Genomic DNA, 21,796 nt, shown 5'->3' on the forward strand with positions numbered 1-21,796 from the left:
TGTAAGTTGTTTATTATAAGACAATTTACAAACATCTTGCTGTCTTTGGAACTCAGTAGACCAAGTTTCTTTTGACAAAGAAAGCAATCAGTTAAAATCAGCTTGCTGCGTTTTCCTTCTTTGCCTCTTGTCTGAAGGTATAACTCGATTTTCATTAATCCAGAGGAGCATCCCCAGAGATGATTTCAATCATCTCCTTTGTGACGACGGACTGGCAGGTGCCACTGAAGGTCAACGTTGATTTGTCAGTCATACCTGAAGCGTTCTAGCTGGCGTTGCCCGTGGTTGTCATCCTGGTACTCTGCTCACTGGTGGTGGACTCCCTCAGGGAGTCGTAGATGATGTTGGCCAGATTGTATCCCTGGTAACCCTGCAGCGCATCAGCATCAATGCCATCATAAACGCTCACGTTCTCAGCAGATGCAATGGTATTCAGAGAGAGAAAACGGGCTTTTCTTCTGTCTTGTAGGAGATAACAGACTTGAACTGATTAAAAATGATAGAGCCTTCATCAAATTCATATCCAGAACTTAACAATCCAAGGACAGTGACTGATGCGTCTCCAAAAGTAGGGGGCTTCTGTCCCACATCTTTGAATGACACCAAAAATTGGTCAGAGTGAGTCCTACAAAGTATGCCCCTGGTCTCTTCACCAATCCCAAAAATTATAACCTTTTTTTCAGCTGCTGTGAGGATGGCCACCTCACTCTTCTTCTGTTTAGCCACTGAGGAATGAATGGCACCACAAAACCCTTGACTTGAGGACACACCGACATAAGGAGGTGTTTCTTCTTGTCCTCAGGTCTCTTAGTATCTGCCTTCCGACACAGAGCCAGCCCGGGCATGCTTTGCAGCAGCCACCATCTTCATAGACTTGGTAATTTTCTGGATGTTTTTGATAGATGTCAGTTTCCTGGTAATATCTTTTAAAGTTGCCGTGTTTCGAACTTAGATCCATTGTGGTTGCACAGCGCAGGCCGACCACAGTCTGATAATACTTGCTAGCGAGAACATGGTGGAGCCTTGAAGGTCCGGCAGACAGGGAGTCAGTTTTCTTTAAGGGTGTAACCAGAGGTAGGTTGACCCTAGTCTCATAGATTGTTCCATATCCATAAGTATATGGATAGCACAAGATTGACACGGTGGATTGTTTTGAAAAATAAAAAGGAAATGAAGATGGTAGGGGGATGAGGCAATGGTATGATCTGGGAGGAATTAGGGGGAATTATGGGGACTGAAGATGATCAAAATAGACTCTATACATGTCTGAAATTCTCGAAGAATTAATAAAAATGCTCTATTTAAAATATGCTTTAAAATGTATATTGGAGAATTAAAATGTAAAAATAAAACATAAACAACAACAACAAAAAACCCAAACCTCCCCTGAATCTTCTTTCTTGGTCCTTTACCAGATCCTGCTAATGGCCCTGAGAAATCCAGGGCTGACCTTCAGCTGTCCAGATGCAGAGGTACGGATCGCACATGCAACAGACCCTTACCAGGCACTTTCCATGCAGGGTTTTATTCTTGCCTCATCGAGGGCTGAGGAGTTGGCCTTCTTATCTCTACATGGTGAGAGAAGTGGAAGCTCTTTTGGTGGGTGGTGCGGTGAGCCAGGTGTTATTGGGAAGATCCAGACAGTAAATCCAGGCCCCAGGGTCCTAGCTTTGTTCCTTTTCCTTCTGCCCCTGGGAGAATTCACTTTGCTCTGGCTGAGCACTTATAATGCAGGAGACACTGAGTGCTGTTCTGAAAGCCAGCAATGCAGATGACCTTGGCTGCCTGGCCTGAGGAGGGGCAAGCCTCTGAAGTTGCATAGACAACGCATCAACACAGCAAAGGAGCAAGAGGCTGAACACTGACTGTGTCACCCAGTGTCCAATGTTCTTGGTCCAGCTGAAAGTCTGGGATCCTCCTAGGGTCGGGTGGGGCCGGGGACTCTATCTTCCTTCCAATTTTGTTTAGAATCCAGCTTTCAATAATGAGATGTGTGCCTGTGTCTGGGGCCTGGTCATGTCCCCTGATGCTCTAAGAACAGCCTGCCTCTGCTCCTTGACTTGAGAAACATGAGAGCAGTTTTTCCATATCCCACAGAGTCACTTGAAGACTAAGCAAGACACCACAAGGACTGGATGCACTGTGAGAGCTATAAAGTGACAACAGAAAGCCCAAGCACCAAGTCCTGCCCCTTCTTGAGGGAACTGCCACCTGCTGGGGAAGGGGGAGTCGATTTTAAGAGCGTATTACCTGGTAAGTTGACTAGACTCTGGGGGAAGGCCACATATCCATCAATATATTGGCAGCACAAATTAGATTTGGCAGGAAAGAGAAAAGGACAGAAAGTTGGATGGATAGGGAAAAGGGGGTATGGGATTCTCATAGAACTGAACCCCAAAACCACGTATAGCCTAACTCCAGCCACCACATGGGCTTCACTTCTGGGTCCACGTGTATTTGGCAACTTTGGAGAAAGTTAGATAGCTCCACCATCTACCGATCATTGTAAGTCCAAAGTTTTGTACCTAAATCACTTTCCTATCATAACTTGCATTTATCAACCTGAAAACACCTTTTCAGACCCTAAAACATTTTCTTAGATCTCGAACACCTTAAGATTTTATGTCTTTAATCTTTAATTTAAAAAAAAATCCTGTAAGACTATAACTGCCTAGTCTTCAACCCCATCAGACACCAGAGAAGGATAAATATTACCAGAGAAAACAGGAAGTACAGCGCAAGCAGCTCCCAAATGTTTAGAAATGGCAGAGGTTGCTGGCTGCCTGGACAGTCACACAAGCTTTCTCTATGTCATTGGGGCATCCAATCTTCTGACACACGTTTCTGTGATGCATGAATTTTGAAGCACTGGCTTACCTTATCTCTGCAAAGTTGGACAGTCAACTTTTCAGTGTCCTGATTGTCCACAGTTTGGACAGCCTATCAGCAGTCAAGGTAAGGGCAGTTTTTGCCCAGTAGCTATCTATACCACAAATGAAGCAAACTCCAGGTGGAGAGTCTTTGGTGCCAACAGCTTCTTTGAAGTAGATTGGGGGTGCTGCCAGGAGAAGATATGTCTCTCTGTCAGAAAAGCCTTTCATTATTAAAACATCTTAAACGCCATATTTTATAGGTCTCTGAAGTGTTTAAAGACCACCTATCTATCTCAGTATATCTAGATGGACAAGCATTGCTTGTTTCTACCTATTTACTTTCTACTTAACTTTGAAAACACCTACAGGAGGCTAAGTAAAGCTTATTTTGGCGATAACTAAACTAGCACCTAACCAGACTACAAGTAAGATTGTTAATATTTTTTTTTAACAAGCAAGATTATTTATAGGTGATGAACTACTAAGTTGCACTTCAAATTATCCTAAACAGTTTGCAATAGTCGCTTTCATAAGACTGGAACTTTACATTTTAAATGAGTTGCATGTGTACAATACATTAAGCAAGAGCCGAACAAAATAACCTTAAATTTCTATAAATATACAACAATCCATCCCAATGTAAAACTATATGAGACTTGTTGCTGCTTTCTTAGTCTAAAAGGAGACGCAATAATCCACCTTTTATTCTATCAACTTATATACCCTCTTTTTTGGTTTTTGCTTTTTTTTTTTAACTTTTCAAGGCGATATAATAATCTGCCCTTTTTTGTCCTTATATTTCTATTGTTCCTGGGCAGTGGTTATTTTGTCAGCAATACTTAGTTGCAGCTTTTTTTTTACCTGAATATTAGAGACATTATTAATGAACCAAGCACTTTTTGGATCAGCAATTTTTTCTATAACTTTGTTATCCTCAAGCTAGTGCTTATTGCTGCTGAGCCTTGAGCTAGGGCTCCCAAAGCCACTTCCTGGCTGCAAAAGATTATTTTGTATGTCCCTCTTGGACCTGTGTTCATTAATCCAATAATGTTCTTTACCATAGCATCTGAAAAACCTGGGAAGCCCAGGTGTTCTTCTTTTTTCTTTTTAATTTATTCATTTTACATTCCAATTACAGCCCCCTACCTCATCCCCGCCTCCAGACTCCCCTAGTCCTCAGAAAGAGGGAGCCCTCCTCTCTTATTATCTGACCCCAGCCTATCAAGTCTCATCTGGACTGTCTGCATCCTCTTCCTCTGTGGCCTGGCAAGGCTGCCCCTCCAGGGGGAAGTGATGTAGGAGTGGGCACCAGAGTCCATGTAGAGGTGGGCACCATTGCTACCAGAAATGGTTTGTTTGAGTCGCTCATTGAAAGTATCATATTTCTTAGAGTTAATGTCCCCAGAATTTTGAGACCTGGCTTGGAAAGGATCACATTTCTCATAATTACCACACTGGGCATTTCGATACATGAGGCTTTTATTGGCTCCTGGAAAAGGGAAAGGTGATAATGTCATAACCTCAGGCTGCCCCTCAGGTGGCACATTTGGTTCAAAATTAACCCTTCTTTTTAAATGGGCCGTTTTTCTTTAACCCTGTTAGCCTGCCTGGTGTCTTTCTCTGGGCTCTCTGCCCTGCCCAGGGACTGTGGGGACTTGAAACCGAAAGTGCAGGGCACAAGGCAGGGTCTGACTTTTAGCCTAGTTTGCTTCCCTCTTTTATCCTGCAGGAAGCTCCGGCTTTTAGTCACCAGGTCTGAACCCTTTTGTTCTCCTCTCTCTGTCCTCCCAGGTCCGGTCCATCCCAACCAGTGACCACTCTGGTTGCACAGCCAACTCTGCAACCCTTTCAGAACTGGTAGCATAGAGGGACGTTTCTGGCTTTCCTATTTTATCCGTTGTTGTTGTTGTTGTTGTTGTTGCTGTTGCTGTTGTTGTTTCTCAGACCCCTCTGTATCCACTCACAACTTTTTCAATTGCTCAGCCACTCTCCCAACCTTTTTTGAAATGCAATACAGGAAGAAGATATAGGAGAAGAAATAGAAAATCCCCTCTGGGACAAAGCAGGAGAGTACCCAGCAGCAGCCGCAATAAACCTATTGCTGACACCCTGAAACAGAACATTCATTCCTTCGTACCCTGTAGTCTCCTCTATGGCATTAGAAACCAAGCTTTCCATTATGCCTAGCTATGCTGGGCTCTACTTGCTGGCATATTTTCTAAATTTCTATTTTACTGTGTTCTTATGCCATTCTTTCTTCTCCATATCAATTCCTTCCAGCCTCCCAATCATAGGGAGGTGCTAACGAAGGTTGGAGGAGAAAGGGGACACAGACCTCTGTAGACTTGTTCCTGCTGATTAGGGGCACTGGGTTCCTTTGGGTGAGTCCAATCTTCGTTGTCTGGGCATCTCCAACTTCTTGTCAAACTGCGACAACAGCAACCAGGAGCAGCAGGGGGAACAGCAGCCTTCCTCTTCTTTGGAGTGCTCCCTATCCTTCTTGGGGGTCTCCCATTTATACCCTCTCCAGACCCCAGAATTCCAAAGGTAAACTATCTGCCTCTGGCAAAAATCACACCCCTCAAGTGTGCGAGGCAAATCATAGTCCCCAGCTGTGAAGCAGCCTCTTATCCCATACCTGGGATTAAAACAAAAACATATTCACATAACATAATATAACATAGCTGCGTTTTTAAAGACACCAAAAACTCTCACTTGAAGTAAGAGCATCTTCCCACTTGGGCAGGGTGCCAACACTTCCTTGTCCAGCATCCCTGTGAATGAGGAGAAAGAGCTTCTCTGCTTCCTCCTCCCTTCCTTATTTCCTCCTAACCATGCCTGCAAATGGCCAACAGGAGCAAGGGACAGTTAATTCTAGGTGGGATGCCAGCAGAGATGTCATGGGAGAAAAACCAGGATGTGAGTCATGGGGTCTAACATGAAAATGACTGGGCATTAGAGAGCTTGCTCTTTCTATGGGGAGCCAGTCAATAAAGTTCTCTGAATCAAGCTAGGAAGTAAAGCCTATGGATTCACGGGATGTTCTGAGTAGGTCACCAAAACAAAAATTCCTGACTCCTCAGGAATGGGAAGTCTTGGGGTGCAACCAGGGCGCTCATAGTTCATTATAATTTTTAAAAACCCTTATTCCAGACCTGATCAGAATCCACCAAACACCCATGGGACAGTGTCCCAGCACAGGTGTAGAAGCACTTTCTGGTCTGAGATATTTAATTCAGCTTTCCTTACTGTGAGGAGTGTAAACCCTTCTGGATGCCATGGTTTCTCCATCGCCAAAGCTCACAGAAGCATTAGCTTTTCTGGGTCTTGCTCAAGCAAGACTTTCTCCAGGAAACTTTCTCAGATCTCCTCCTTGTCCTTGAGAATAATCTCAACTCGTATCCCACCCAAGTACCAAAGATGAGCACAGGCTCTGAATTTTCTAAGGAAAGCCCTGATGACAATCTCTCCCACCATCACACACAGGCTTTCCTTCAGACCACGTGGCACACTGGGGGAGGTATAGGCACCATATGTACCATGGCGGCTATGCCCCTACTATTAAACAAGGGTTCTTAACACTTTGTGTGTTGTGTAGTTCTTGCCAGATGAGTGGCACTTAGGAATTCTAGTCAGACCAATGTTTCTAAATACATATGAGAGGTAAGAAGCCAATAATGTTAAAATGCACCTATGGGAATATTAAAAAAATAAGGGTCTGTTTCTTTGTTAACACACGAACACAATTTAGCAGCATTGATAAGCACTGATGAGTATGAGCGGCATTACATTCCCATTGTAATGAGCATTGTCGTGAGATCCATCGGGGACAAAGTCATCTGTTTTCCCGATGCTCTGGTGAGTGGTAGTTGTTGTTTATTACCACAGAAGAAAGTGGCCACACTTCATCGAAGGTCGGTGCAAAGGTGTAGTTTCTTCCCATCCCCCTTCTCCCAGGTTAAGAACTCCAGTGTTTGATGGGCTCTCAGCACCATTTCCTTACCACTCAGGCATCACTTAGAGATGTCTAGCCCAGTGACTGACTGTCCCTGGGGGATTTTCTATGCTCATTTATGAAATTAAAAGGAAAATAATTGTGTAGATCCTCAATCCTTTAGGTGAGAAATCCCAACTCAGATGTTCATCTGGTTTCTTGTACCCTGACCCCAGTCCAAGGGAGGAGTCTCCAAAAGCCCCAGCCTGCAGGTAAAGTTGTGAGAGAGATTAGCCAACTCTGGGGACTCAGTGATGTCAGAAGGAGGATTTGTGTAAGCAGGAAGGGAGGTAGAGTACTGAGCTGGTGGGACGTAGCACGACATAACGATGCAGGAAGGGGAAATGACATCACTCATGCAGGCAGTGGCAGGACAGGGAAGTGAAAATGCTCTTTTGACAGAGTCAGCTGCTCCGTTCTTCCCCCCGCCCCCCACCCTGCCTGTCTCCCAGGGAGTTCAAAGGGTCTGCAGCAAAATTCCCAGCATGTGGGCAAAGGCGTGGCAGAGGCTTCTACCTGCCTGGGCATCCTGTGAGTGGGGATTCTTCCTCCAGGCCCTGAGGCATGTGTGTGCTTTCCTGCAAAATGATGCAACTGGGCAGGAAGCCCAGATGTCAACAGCTGTGACGTCAAGGACCAGGAAAACCCTGAGCAGCTAACTCAGGACCCAGGATGGGAAAAGAAGTCATTAGGTCTCCTTCTTCGTGTCTACAAAATTTTTTTTCTCCCCCTACCCCCAAATGGCTTGCTTAGGATCTTGGGTCTGTTTCATAAGAGGGTTCCTACCTCATATTATTCTCTGACTAGATGCTCACAGCCAGGTTTGAAACCTGATTTTCCCAAGCTGCCTTGATGTTCACATGAAATGTGAGTCAGGAGAGAAAGATGGGGAAAATTATGGATATGAAAAGAAAAAGGACTCTTTCTGCCTGGGGCACCGGTTAAAGCCTCTCCCATCTGTGAATCAAGAATTCTAAGAGAATTAACAATATTTGCTTAAGGTCTTTTCCTTTTCCTAGCTATAATCCTACAAATTTCTAGGAATTATAAACTCCATTTATGATAAAAGATGTGTCCTATGCCCTCTGGGAAATCCTAGTGACTCCTGGTTTTCCTTTACCAGGTTATAAACCCATCCAAGTCACTCATCTCTGGAGAGAGAAGAGGGAGCTGAGCTTACCTGAGAGGTACTCCCATGGAGTTCTGTTCTAGTTTGGTAATTCTGATCTCTGTGCCACTGCCTTTTCTCAGAGAGAGCATGCAACCAGAGGGAGGCACATCTCTTATTCAGAGCTACAACCAGTCATCCCTTCAGGCAGTGCTTGTTGAGGAAGGTGTTGGGATGAGCCAGGGTGCAGCGAAACACCTTGAGCTCTGAGGAAATGGGACGCCACTAGAGAGATCCCAAGGGCTTCCCAGTCCTTACCCCCACCAGCTCACTTCCTCCATGTGGCTTACACTTAAGTAACTGGGAGTTCTCAGCCTGAGACAGACTCCTAGGAGACCAGGAGAAGCAGCCCTTGCTGAGCTCAGGTAAGAGACTTTCTCAAATGGTTCTAGGGATAAGCCCGGTCCACAAGATCATGTACCCAGATACATTGAGGATCATGACCAAAGGGACACTTTCCAGGAAGATGAAGTCTCTTAGAGGTACAAGAAGGGCCACCATGATCTCTGTATTCAGTAAGTAACGGTAACACAGGATTAAGGACACTGGGTTTTCTTTTTTTAATTGATTTTTTATTAATTCATTCATATTACATCTCAATTGTTATACCATCCCTTGTATCCTCCCATTTCTCTCTCCCTCCCACTTACCCCCTAATCTCCCCCCCATGACTGTGACTGGGGGGGACCTCCTCCCCCTGTATATGCTCATAGGGTATCAAGTCTCTTCTTGGTAGCCTACTATCCTTCCTCTGAGTGCCGACAGGCCTCCTTATCAAGGGGATGTGGTCAAACATGGGGCACCCGAGTTCATATGAAAGTCAGTCCCCACTTTCCACTCTCCAACTGTGGAGACAGGACACTGGGTTTTCAACAAATGCTGGGCTGACTGTTGAATTTATGATCATGTTGATACAAAAAAAAATCACAGCTCTCATCTTAAAAGAAATAAGAGACAGATTTTATTCTGAAGCCATTTTGAGTAGTCATGGTTACCCTAAATTCCATGTTCTAACATGGAGTCAGTTCTATAAAATTTTATAGTCTCACAGAGCAAAGAAAGTAGGTTTTAAAAGCAATGATTAAAAAATATTTAGGGTTTTCTCTTACAGAGGCATGGCTAAAATAAGGATCTTGAAAAACCTGTTTGTTCATTTGTTGGTTTTTAAAGAGGCAGTAGCAGCTTAAAAAAAAAACTTAAAATCCTTAAAATGCATACACACATATATACATACATACACATATATGCATATATATATATATATATATATATATATATATATATATATGAACAGACATAAGTTATCTCTTATTTTTTGAATAGAAAGTGCAGTATTTTAAGGGAGGGCAGTTATCCAATAGGAAACGTGTATCCTGGGGCAGGAACAACCATCTCATAGCTAATTTACAACCTCAAACAATAAGAACCATTTTGTAGAACCAGAACTGGGACAAGGGTCAAAGAGCTAGCATCTTGACCAGAATTGTATGATTATGCATATCTTGCCTTTAAATATAATTTAAAATTGTATAAATTTAAAAACTCTTATTTTTACCAAAGGAAGATTTAGGAACATTAGCAATCTCCATTTGTTTATTAATTAAACAATTAATAATTGTTTACACATTAATTAAACATACCTTTTGTATTTTATTAGTATTTGTTTCATGAAATTTTAGTTTTATTGGGAGCCAAAGAAAGCTGTTAACAACATTAGTTGTTAACATGAGCACTTATAAGCCAACCTGGTACTTAAGTAAATTATGCTAAAAACAAACAAACTGAAATCACACACAGTGTATATATATGCACACATAGAACCACTTATAAGGTATGTTTTAATCAATCAAGATTTTGAATGTTATTGTTTGTTGGGGTTATATTTTCTATATCTTTACTGTAAAAGGAAGACAACATAGAGATCTTCAGTAAGTCTCTCTCTCCCTCTCTCCCTCCCTCCCTCTCCCCTTCTCCTGCTCTCTTCCTTTCTTTCTCTAGCTGAATATCTGAGGAGGGGGTGACTTTTTATTATGTCTCAGGTTGTTTTCCAGGCGATAACTTAATGGCCACAACTTGTGCCAAGTCAGGTCAGACCACCCTTCCTGAACAGGCCAGTAAAAGGTACAAAATACAACATGGGAGGCAGAGGAAGGTCATTTATTCGATGTGGTCATATTAGGAAGAGGGACAAAGAGACCCAGAAAACCTCTCAAGTCCATCTGCATGGTGCTGAGGTGATTTCAAGGTTTAAGCACAGGGCCAAGGATATCCACATGCAAGCAGTCCAGGTGAAAGTGGGGCCGTGCCACCACTGGTTCATCATCAAGTAGACTTCATTCCTATCCTGGAAGGTGGCTTACTAAATTGTTAGAACTGTTTTAAATCCTTTTGGGAGAGATTTTTCTCTCTGACTTGTGCCCCTTCCTTTTCCCAGGATCAGATTTCTGCAAAATTCCCCTTTAGTGTCCATTATTTCAACAATCTGATAGTCTGACTGAGAGACACAAGCATCTCTGTAGTTGGACTTTGGCTACTTTGTGGATTCTTCTTTCGTCCACCCTCCTCTACCTTTATACTTTCCTTAAAACCCCTAAATACTAGATAGAGAAAAAAAAGCACAGAGGGAAAGGGGGTGATATTATTGTTATACTACTTCATGCTGTTTAGGGACACTGAGTTCCTGGGGGGCAAGTTTGATCTTTGCTGTCAGGAGGATATCTAATTTCTTCTTATTTCTTCTTTGTGCATGACTACTTAATGGACCACAACCATTAGCAAACAACCAACAACTCAACACCACCACCAACCCCACCTCTCAGGGCCCTGGCGTTTATATACTCTCTGAGAAGCCCCCAGAATTTCAAATGTCACACAACTGCAGAAACTGTCCTCTGCAGGCAGGATCATGTCCCTGATGAAGCATGAGACAAATCATAGCCAGTTGCTATGGACAGTCTGAAAGCAGCCCCACATCCCACACCCGGGATTAAAATGAGAACATATTCCCATAATATTTCTGTGTTTTTTCAAAGAATCCAAAATTCTCACTACACTTTCCCACTTCTGTTTTAAGCCATTAATTGTGCTGTGTTTAGAAAGAAATTATAAACAGAGACAGTTTTGAATGAAATAAGTATGTTTGATATCAGTGGCCAAAGTTTTTAGGAAATCTCTCTTGTTCAATTCTAATTTTTATATGTTTTTATGATATCCACAGATTTTAATTTATTGTGGAGATATAAACAAAGCCACATCTCCAATGCAAAACTTCTGTCTGCAGGTTTCCATTCTTATGATAAAACACCCTTATAGTATATAGATTGATTTAATTCCACAGTTTTTTCCCCTTTAACCTGATGACTCTAGGCTGCTTTTGTCTGAAACTGCTCATAATTTTTGCTTCAAGCCCTCTAGCCAAGTACCCAAAGCCATTTCCCGATGATAAGAAATTGCCTTGTATATTTCTCTTGGACCTACACTCATGGCACAATGACAACCCTTGCCACTTTGCTGGCATATTGCTGGAAGCCTAGGACTTCTTTCTGGTTTATATTTAGAAAAAAAAATTCCATTGGAGATGCCTTGTTCATCTTTCTGGCTCAAAGTTCTGTATTTCTCAGTTAATGCCCTGAACATTTTGAGATCTGGCACCTCTAGTGGCTTGGTCACAGTCTCTTTGCAGATGACCAAATTTCACACAACTGAAGCACCAGGCATTTTGATAATGGTGACATCTAGGTATAGCTTGACCATACTAGCATGGTACATGTTAGAACCAATATCAGTTGTATTCTTCATCCATTTATCCATAGATACTGCACTTGCCTTTAATGATCTAATAACAACTTTTATACATTCGGCATTTGCATTTTCATACACCAAGAGTTTTTTTTTTATCAACACCTGTTTTTCATTAAGGTCTGATATGGATTTATTCACAGCTGAGACTAATCTTAAAAAAAAATAGTGAAGGTTTCCTACAGCCTGTGTGATCACTGTAAATGAGGTGGGCCTTTTCCCAGGAACCTAAAATTTATCACAAGCTCTTAAAGCCGGTAAGCAACATTGTTATATATTAGCATCATCAAATTGAATTTGTTCTTGTGTATTGGAGTACTGCCCTTCATCCAGCAACTGATCTTTGACTATATTCACTCTCCTCACTCTATCTTGCAGTTTAATATTCACGGCTTCTTCCATACATCATGCTAATCATTGTAATTGCAAATGAGCCTCTAGTACAGCTGTTGCCAATCCCTTCCAGTTTTGGGGAATAATTCTACTTTGAGGAGCCCAGTTATTTAGAATTTGTTTCTCATAAGGTGAGTGCATCCCATGTGAAATCATGGCTTCTTTAAAATGCCTTGGAGCTATCATTTCTAAAGGATGGTACCTTACCTCATCATAACCTTGTTCTATCCTGTTAGCAGACATATGCTGTACAACTACTGGGACAGCTGATGGTGTTGATCTTGTATGCTAAAGTTATTTTTATAAAACTCTATTTATGTCTCAGTTTCTCTCTTAACTCAGTCATCACCAAATAATTGAGACTCCATTACTTATTTTAACAAGTTTCACAGCACAATCCTGAGTAGTATTAATTCAATTCTTAACCCTCTAAACTAACCTGGCTTCCTCCCAGTGTATGTCCCAGAGATACTTGAACTTTGAGACTTTCCCTGCTGAGCGCTCTCTCCTCTCTCTCTCTCTCTCTCTCTCTCTCTCTCTCTCTCTCTCTCTCTGTCTGTCTCTGTCTCTCTCTGTGTCTCTGTGTCTGTCTGTCTGTCTCTCTCCCTCCCTCTGTCTATCCTGGACATCTGCCCTGTGGCTCAGTCCACTACCTCCTCCTCTCTTTCTCCTCCCCTGGCTGGCAGGAAGTCCAGCCCTATTCCTTCCCTTACTCAGAGATTAGCTGTAAGCTGCTTTATTGGTATCTCAGGAGACAATTGGGGAGCAGTGCTTACATAACATTGAGACAGGACATTCTCAGAGCAAGGATTGCAACCAGATATTGGGGCAGGGGGAGGGGTGGATTACAGAAATCAGCATTTGAATTATACAATGACCTTATGCCTGCACTTGTAACCCAGGGCTGACCCAGCTGCCCTGTGGTGCAGTTTCTTTATGTCTTTCCTCCTCAAGAAACTCCAATTCTCTTGCTCAGTCACGGGACTGAGCCCTTTTGTTCTCCTTTTTCTAATCTCTTCACTTCCCAAGCGCTTCCACTTCAACCCACAATTCTTCCAGTCGCACAGCCAATTAGGCAGCCCTTTTAGAAATGAGAGAGCAGAGTGAACCCTTTTGTTTTTCTCATTTCTGTCATTTTGTTTCTCAGGTCCCCCTCATTTCAACCTGCAGCTTTTTCAACTGATCAGCCATCTTCCCACTCTTTTTCTGAAATAGAATATATGAAGGAGAAAAACAAACAAATAAACAAACAAAAACAGAAAATCCCCTTTGGGAGTCAAGTGGGGAATATTCAAGTAGTAGCAGCCACAATAATTTTTTTTTTTTTTTGCTGGCATCTTGAAAAGAAACATCCATTCTTCCATCCCCTGCCGTTTTCTCTATAACATTTGAAGTCAAATTTCCCATTCTGTCCAGTCCTTCATGGGTGCCGTTTGTTGCTGGGCTTTGGCTACTTTGTGGATCCTTCTTTCTTCTATTCTTCTCCACCCCTTTCCCTCTCTTTCAACCCCCCAACAGTAGATAGGAGAGAAAACAGGATATAGAATAAAGGAGGTGACATTATTGTTAGACTAATTCCTGCTGTTTAGAGGCACTGAATTCCTTGGGGCAAGTTTGATCCTACTATCAGGGTACGTAATTTCTTCTTCTTGTTTCTTCTTTATACAACTTATTAATGACTCACAACCAATAACCCAACACCACAACAACCCCACCTCTAGGGGCCCTAACATTTATTTACCCTCTGAAAGGTCCTCAGAATTTCAAACATCACACAATCACAGAAATAGCCACTGGAAAAATCTCTCCCATGCTAGAGCACGAGGCAAATCATAGTCAGCTGCTGTGGATGACCTAAAGTAGTCCCATATCTCATACCTGGGATCAAAGTGAAAGCATATTCCCATAATATTTCTCTGTGTGTGTGTGAGAGGTGGTGGGATATCAGGCTTTACAATGATGTTTCCCAGAAAAACTCATATGCTTTTTATATGACCGAAGAGCAGAGTTATGGAAGAGTGTAGAAAGTGGCTCTCAAACATTTAGTGGTTTCTTGGTTAGGAACACAGAAACCATATTCAGCAGGATTGAGTAGTTAAATGACAGACAGGGAAACTCACTGACAATGCTTGAAGATGTGCCTCAGGATAAGCCCACAAGAATGTTGGGGAGGGGTCATAGATGTAGCTTCATTTCCTTATCTTTAGCAACATGAGGAATTTCTGTAAAGATCTGAGACTGAAAGAAATTTTAGGAATGATTTGCATAATAGACACTTTAATATAATTAATTATGAGAACTAAAAGGAAAAAATCCTGCTCAAGGAAAACTGTAAGATTGGGAGGAGATAAGAAGTCAAAGAAAGAGAAGAGAAAGGAATTATTTTAGAATTTATCTCAATGAATCCATGCAGGTACCTGGCTTCCATTCAGGTGATTCCTCTGGTGTAAGGTGTTCCATCTTTGGAGCCCCATAATTTGGCACCACAATTTTCAGTGCAAAACCCACAGCTCTCATCTTAAGAGGAATAGTAGATAGTTTATTCTGGCCTGTGGCCTGGGAACACAGATTTAGGTTTCCCCAAACTCCATGTTGTAATGTAGAAGCCATTTCATGAAGTTTTTATAGTTTTACAGGGAAAAAAAAGTCATAAATCAAGGCAAGCTTAAAATGCACTGTGGACTCACCAGAGAGGCAGGTACAGCAAGACAGGGGAAGAGTTTCTGGAGGCCTCAGATGCCACATGATCATGGTCTCAGCTTTTGGGTTGGTGCAAGCTAGTGATCTGATAAGTTAATAGACTCCAAAGGGTCATAAAATGTTAGTTCAGACACAGATGTGGGCAGAGAATCACTCTTCTGGAAGGCTAGAACCAGCCCAGGGTATTGCAACTACCCTCTGGCCCTGCACCATTCCAGTCTTGCCACGGGACTGACATTTCATCAACCAGTCAGTTTCTGCCGATAGTTTCCTTCCATGACTTCTTTTTCACAATAGACTTATTATATGCTTGTTATGATTTGGACCACAATGGCAATCTCAACATAACACAAATTGCTCTCTCCTCTAGTGCTAAGTATGGATTTAATACTTTACTTAAATACAAGATGAGTTTTGGTATAAGTATAATAATCACCATCTTGGGACTAAGAAAAATCAAACCCAGAGAGACTTATAGATAGAGGGTGTCCAACTCATTCTGGTTTACTTGTGAGTTAACATTGGGAAAAAAATGTCTTTAGCTCAACCACTGCCCTCAGTCCTGAGCAAACTGAGATCAGTGACAGAGGTGGAACTTGTAGAGCAGCAATTTAGGATGACTTTTACTTCCCACCTCCAAACCCACTGAAAGCAGCCAAACATACTAAAACATCAAGTCAGATTATTGCAGCGCTAAATGATGGTGTGTGTGTGTGTGTGTGTGTGTGTGTGTGTGTGTGTGTGCATGTATGGGAGGCATGAAGTCAACCTGGAGGATCCTTCCTCGGGAGTTATCCATCTTGCTTTCCAGACCTCACTGGGACACAGAGCTTAGTAATCAGGCTAGTGGTGCAGCAAGCCCAGGGCTTGCCTTGCCTGTGCCATCCCAGCCCTGGGACTACAGGTGTGCTCCAGATTTTCACACAGGTTGGGGGTGTCTGGTAAACTCAGGTCCCCACACCTGTGTGGTGAGCTCTTTACTGCCTAAGCTGTCTCCCTAGGAACACTTAAAGTTTAAATATTTTGCTTAGACTTACAAAATTTTATTATAATTTTATCTGGCTTTCTTTTTTAAAAAGGAAAGAACACCTATAAATAAGATTTTCATCATATTACTTTTGAGAAAAACGTATTAAAATTAAAAAATACATGTAAAGGGGTACGTGTTTCGCCTTCTGTTTCAATGGCTCGGCATGACACCGTCAAATCTGTGACCATTTAAGATTTTGATATTTTATTTTTCCATGGAAAATGTCTTGTTTGATGTTGCTTTAAAATATCTTGTCTCCATCCTCGGTCCACTTTCATTGCCAGCAGGTGAGGCCAGGAACAGCATACACTTGAGTGAGCTGACAACGAGCGCATGTCAGGAGAAATATCAAAATGAGTAGTCGTTTTGTAGGGTATTCGAATTTTGTCTTAAAACTCAATGAGCAAGCCAGGTGTGGTGGCACACGCCTTTAATCCCAGCACTTGAGGCAAAGGCAGGCGGATTACTGTGAGTTTGAGGCCAGCCTGGTCTACAAAGCTACTCCAGGACAGCCAAGGCTAACACAGAGAGACCTTGTCTTGAAAAACAAAAACAAACCAAACCAACCAAACAAACAAAAACCCAACAAAAACAAAAAACCAAAAAACAAAAACTCAATGAGCATCGCCTCCTTAGCAGAAATACCCTCACTGCAAGGCTTCAAACATGTTTCTGCTTTTTGATGGGGTTCCTTCTCTTGGCCTCAGGCCTAAGATGCAAGGCCAGGTGGAAAGCTTCTCTTTGGATCCACCGCAGGCATGTCTTATTGTGGCTCCCCTGCAGAGGGCACTGTGGAGCACCAGGAGCCTCTAAAAGGAGGTGTGTGAGGTGGAGCCCCATCAGTTTTTGCCTTTCACCGGCAGTTAAGATTGTTATGAAATCATTGACTTTGGTTTTGGCATCGGAGCTGTAATGAACTTATTATACTCCATTAACTACTCTGATCTCAGACCAAATGCCAAATAGAACTGGGCTCCTTTGCCCAGTGGGTGTCTATACAATCTAGACAACTCCCCCGCCAGGTATTTTTGGTGGCATGGTCACAGATTCTGTGACACTGTTTTCCCCTCTAGGTCTAAGGGGACTGCAGAAGGAGTTGCACTGGCTTTCTTGAAGGGGAGGGTGTCTACGTCAATTCCCTCAAACAAGTTTTGACATTTCTTCTGATATGTCATCCCTTGTTGATTCACTGCAAGTGTTCGCTGCTCCAGGCTTTCTGTGCTGGCAATGACTGTGGAGCTGGGAAGGCGACATAATAAAGGAGCCATGACCCATGGTACTACCCAGCACCCAGATCCTCAAGGTGCTGGGAGGCTTCTGTCTGAAGGAGCTGTTCTTGGTAAGTTTTTGTGTGAACACGCAGCACTGCTTTATCCAGGAAAGGCTTTTAGTTCCCACCCAGGGGACACCTGTTGCTGCCACAGTTCTGGTGGCGAGGTTGGAGAAACCAACAGTCCTGTTCTTCTCTTTGAATTTCCGCTTCTGGTCTCCAGGATCTAGGTCTAAGATGAAGAAGGGCTTTGGTCTTGCCTTTGGACTGTTCTCTGTGGTGAGTTTTCTCATCTGGACTCCTTTAACTGGGCTCAAGACTCTCCACTTGGGAAGCTGTGTGATCACCGCAAACCTCCAGGGAATACAAAGGGAATTCTCTGAGATTCAGGAGAGTGTGGTACGTAAAGGAGGGGACCCATCCTTCCTGTCTGTCTGTCTGTCTTCACGCCCCCACGCCCTGCCTTTGTCTGTCTGTCTTCTCAGGGTATCCCTGGTCGTTTGCTAATGAAAACAAGGAGGATGGAGAGAGACTTTGGTCCTGGACAGTGTATTTCCAAGAGATGCATGTACTTAGTAGTTTAAAATGCCTCTCATTAGACCCTGGCAGGGAAGAGACCAAGAGTTTTGATACCTAAGACCCGGGCATCAGTCAATGACCTGTCTTTTCTTGTCCTTTCTTCTGTTTAGCAATCTATAGATGAAAACATTGACATCAGAATCTTAAGAACGACCGAGTCTTTGAAAGACATAGAGGTATGGATTTGATCTGAAGGAGCTTTGGGAGAGTAAATCCAGAGCTTCTCCATTAGGCCCAGTCTTGTCTTTTGCTCTTCCCATTAATCCGCTTGTCTTGTTGTCTTTGCAGCCTTTGGATAGGTGCTGTTTCCTTCGCCACCTGGTGAGATTCTATCTGGACAGGGTATTCAAAGTCTACCAGACCCCTGACCACCATACGCTCCGAAAGATCAGTAGCCTTGCCAACGCTTTTCTTCTCATCAAGAAGGACCTCTTGGTCTGTGTGAGTAAAGGTCTTGGGTACATAGTTTGAATGACTTAGCAACCAAGCTCTTCCTCCTTCCTATGCTATTGAATGGGTAGAGAAGCTGAGTCCAAAATTACTGAGTAAAACAAGAAAACAAACCAAACCAAATCATCATCATCATCATCAACAACAACAACAAAAACCCAACCAACTAAACAAACAAACAAATAAACAAAAAACCCACCAATGTTGAACCATGTAACTATCTAGAAATAATTCTGTTTTATTGAATATATGCCACATTCAAAACACATTCTAAGAAGTTTGAAGAAATATAAAATGCTGGCTGTTTGATGCTTATGATGACTAGCTAAAAACTAGATTTTTTTTTGTTGTTGTTATAGGTAATGTAGTCTATATCCTTACTAGAGCATCTTGCACTCAAGTGGCCAGTCAATAAGCTATTGGGCTTGATCTGGGTTATGAAGAGGACTGTAGGGTTGCATTCTGTTTCCAAAAGGGCTTGGGTTTGCTCTGGAGTCTCCTAGACAGGAGCTAGGGTAGAAAGCCAGTGGGGCACAGGAACTGGAGACTCCTTTAGCACCATCTCTTTCTAACAAGACTCAGTGAGCTCCAGCTTTGAAACTGAAAAGCTGGCTTGATCATTTCTCTGATGGACGAGTTAAATGATCCCAATTGGTAAAACATGACAAGGCTCTCCTACAGAAATGACTATTCACAGGATTATAGAAACAGGATTCTCTGATTATGCCAATATCAAGGGTAGGAAAAGCAAAATTTAAAATACAGTTGGAAGCAGAGAAAGAGATAGCTCAGCAGTTAAGAGTGCTAGCTGCTCTTGCAGAGGACCCAGGTTTGATTCCCAGCAACCACATGGTGGCTTACAACTCTCTGGTAACTCTAGTCCCAGGGCCTGATGCCCTCTTCTGGCCTCCATTGGTACTGCATGGATATGGTGCACAGACTAAGTGCAGGTAAAACACTAAAAGGTAAAAAGAAATCTTACCACCCTTTGGGTCTTTTCCAGCATTCCCGCATGGCGTGTCATTGTGGGGAGGAAGCAATGGAGAAATACAACCAAGTTCTGAGTCACTTCACAGAGGTATATACTATTTTTGTATGGACTGTGGTAGGTGTGTTTTTGGAATTGATATTATAGATACTTGGGAGGCATATTCATGTTGGTAAAAGTCACATCAACAGTTCACTACAACTGCAGGGACAATCTCAGGTCCTAGAAGGATGATTTCTCTACATAATGGCCTACTAGTGAAAAAAGCATGTCTATGGCTTCTCCAACTATTCCAGAGCCATTTGGATCTCCCAAAGGCTATAAAATGAGAAACAACTGTTTCTAACACACACACGCACACACACACACACACACACACCTTCAAAACTGCCCACTCGAAACATCACACACACTTATCTTTGTTGTTTCTCACAATGATACTTTTGCACATCTGCCAAGAAATCTTGAGTAAATTCCTCACTGGCCTCCTCCTCCTCTTCCTCCTCCTCCTCTAGGATTCAGCCTAGGCCATCACGTCCAGAAAGGAAGTAGATGCTTCCCCCAGAGTTGGCTACCTCCTGCCACACTGTGGAAGCTCCCATCATTTACTCATCGTACTGCATTTCAGTTACTTCTCTTCCCTGACTCCTTTCCTTAATCAAGAATTCCTTATGGGCAATGATTGTGCTGTTGTTCACTTCTGAACTTGTCCAGTGCTTCACATAGTCAACATTTATTAGATCGCAGTATGCACAGTATGGAACACACACAGAGACCACACACACACACACACACACACACACACACACACACACACACACACGCAATCCTTGAGGAAAACAGCCTTATTACTTTGATCTGTGAGTGGAGTTCTCTCTGAGCCTCGATTCCCTATGTGAAAATTTGGGATGCTAATTGAGATGCTCAGTTTCTTCATCTCGAAGAGAACACTCTTCTCTCTAATCCAGCTGACCTACCAACAGGAGGGAGGATTGTCCCTGGGCAAATGTCTCTTTTGCATCTCTGACCACAGGCTTCTGCTCTTCCTTCAGCTTGAGCTCCAGGCAGCAGTAGTAAAGGCTTTGGGGGAGCTGGGCATTCTTGTGAGATGGATGGAGGAGATGATATAGATGAAAGTTATGAGGCTGCTGAGATCCCGCCCAAGAGCCCCAGACCTTAGTACCATGAAGACATAGACCCTGAAGCTGCTGAGAACGTTTCTACCCAAGAGTCCCAATCCTCGATACCGTGAAGACATGACCCCAAACCGCCACCTCCTTGTGATGTAATTTAGTTCTGGTCACAGTGTATATGTATACTATTTATATAATATTGGGTCTCTTATGTGAATGCCTTCATATGCCCCCATATTACCTTACACTGTAATTTTGTAAAGTTTTCTGTAATGTCTTTTCTAATGTTATCTATATTTATTAGTTAATATATATTTATTTTCTATTGAACTTCTATTTATTTTTGTACTTGAACACAAGACTTAAAAAAAGATCATATTTATAACCTGTCAAGAGTGGGTGATGTATTTCCATATAATAAACAAACCCTTTAAATTCCAGAAGAGTGGCTACAGGGTTAGTAATTAATATACTCACTGCTGAAGCCCAATGGGACAGTGAACCAATGGCTACTTGATGTGAATTTTGGAAGAAGAAATCAGATATACAATTATTTTTGGAAGAAAATACCTGATAGGACATGATAGGTATCATAATTTTTGAGTATTCCAACCCAACTTCCCAGACTCATATGTGTATGAGTCCAACTATGGATTCTTTGGCCCATATTTATTTCTGCAAATAAAGTTTCTTTGTGTAACATCTGCCTGAAGGGTGAAAACACTCCGAGAGAGGAACACTGTTGAGGTTAAGGTTGAATCCCAGTGTCACTCAGGGGCCTCTGGTTCCTGGGGAAGGAAGGTAAGCAGGTGAGCTTCTCTCTCCTGTGATCCACCCACAGCTCTGTGTGGTAAATCACTGCCATCTCCATTCCTGGGAGACCTCAATGAATGACAGACGGACAGTGAGGCGCTTCAGCCTTCCTGCTCTCAGTCCGCTGGCTCTGATGAGCACAAGGGTCTTCTTGGCACTTCTGTTTTCTTTCGTACCTGTGGCTCCTTACACTCTGATGTCAGGCACCTTGACCATGGCACCCGTTACTTCAGTGGGCACAGGTTCTATGGTAAGGCTTTAGGACAGGTGTGTGCAGTGTTCCTCCCAGGGAAGGGTATGAGCTCTCTCCTGGCTCCACTCATGCAGTCTAGTTTGTTGCTGGGTCAGGTCGGTGTCTTTGTTTAGTCAAAATGTTTTCTTCCCAGGTGTCCTTTATACTGAACTGTCCTGGACTCCCAGGAGCCAATCTGTGACCTGGCCTGGTCTCTTCTTTCTTTTCCTTCACTCAAAATAGTACCTCCTAGCTTTGTAATGTTCAATTTCCCAAGCCAGCTTGGCTTCTTGGATTCTACCATTGCCTCTTTTCATTGCCTCAAATTTCTGCTTTGGTAGACTTTTGAGAATTAATTTTTCCTCGGTATATAAG

At 42.7% G+C, this 21,796-nt stretch overlaps 1 protein-coding gene and 1 pseudogene across 2 annotated transcripts; one reads left to right on the forward strand and one right to left on the reverse strand.

Moving 5' to 3' along the window:
• Window positions 1-1,014, reverse strand: LOC311593238 (ATP synthase subunit gamma, mitochondrial-like; annotated as a pseudogene). The gene has a single exon. The product of its transcript is annotated as an ATP synthase subunit gamma, mitochondrial-like (transcript).
• A 15,700-nt stretch (window positions 1,015-16,714) lies between these two features.
• Window positions 16,715-20,553, forward strand: IL20 (interleukin 20; the record flags this gene model as incomplete). The annotated part of the gene is made up of 6 exons (XM_084780760.1): window positions 16,715-16,775; window positions 17,450-17,625; window positions 17,916-17,981; window positions 18,094-18,246; window positions 19,259-19,333; window positions 20,296-20,553. The coding sequence occupies 6 exons, from the start codon at window positions 16,715-16,717 to the stop codon at window positions 20,371-20,373; spliced, it is 609 nt and encodes a 202-aa protein (XP_084636886.1). The 3' UTR covers window positions 20,374-20,553.
• Window positions 20,554-21,796: the final 1,243 nt, after the last annotated feature.

Source organism: Acomys minous (assembly GCF_964271855.1).
Source record: "Acomys minous genome assembly, chromosome: 1".
In the NCBI taxonomy this organism is placed as follows: domain Eukaryota; kingdom Metazoa; phylum Chordata; class Mammalia; order Rodentia; family Muridae; genus Acomys; species Acomys minous.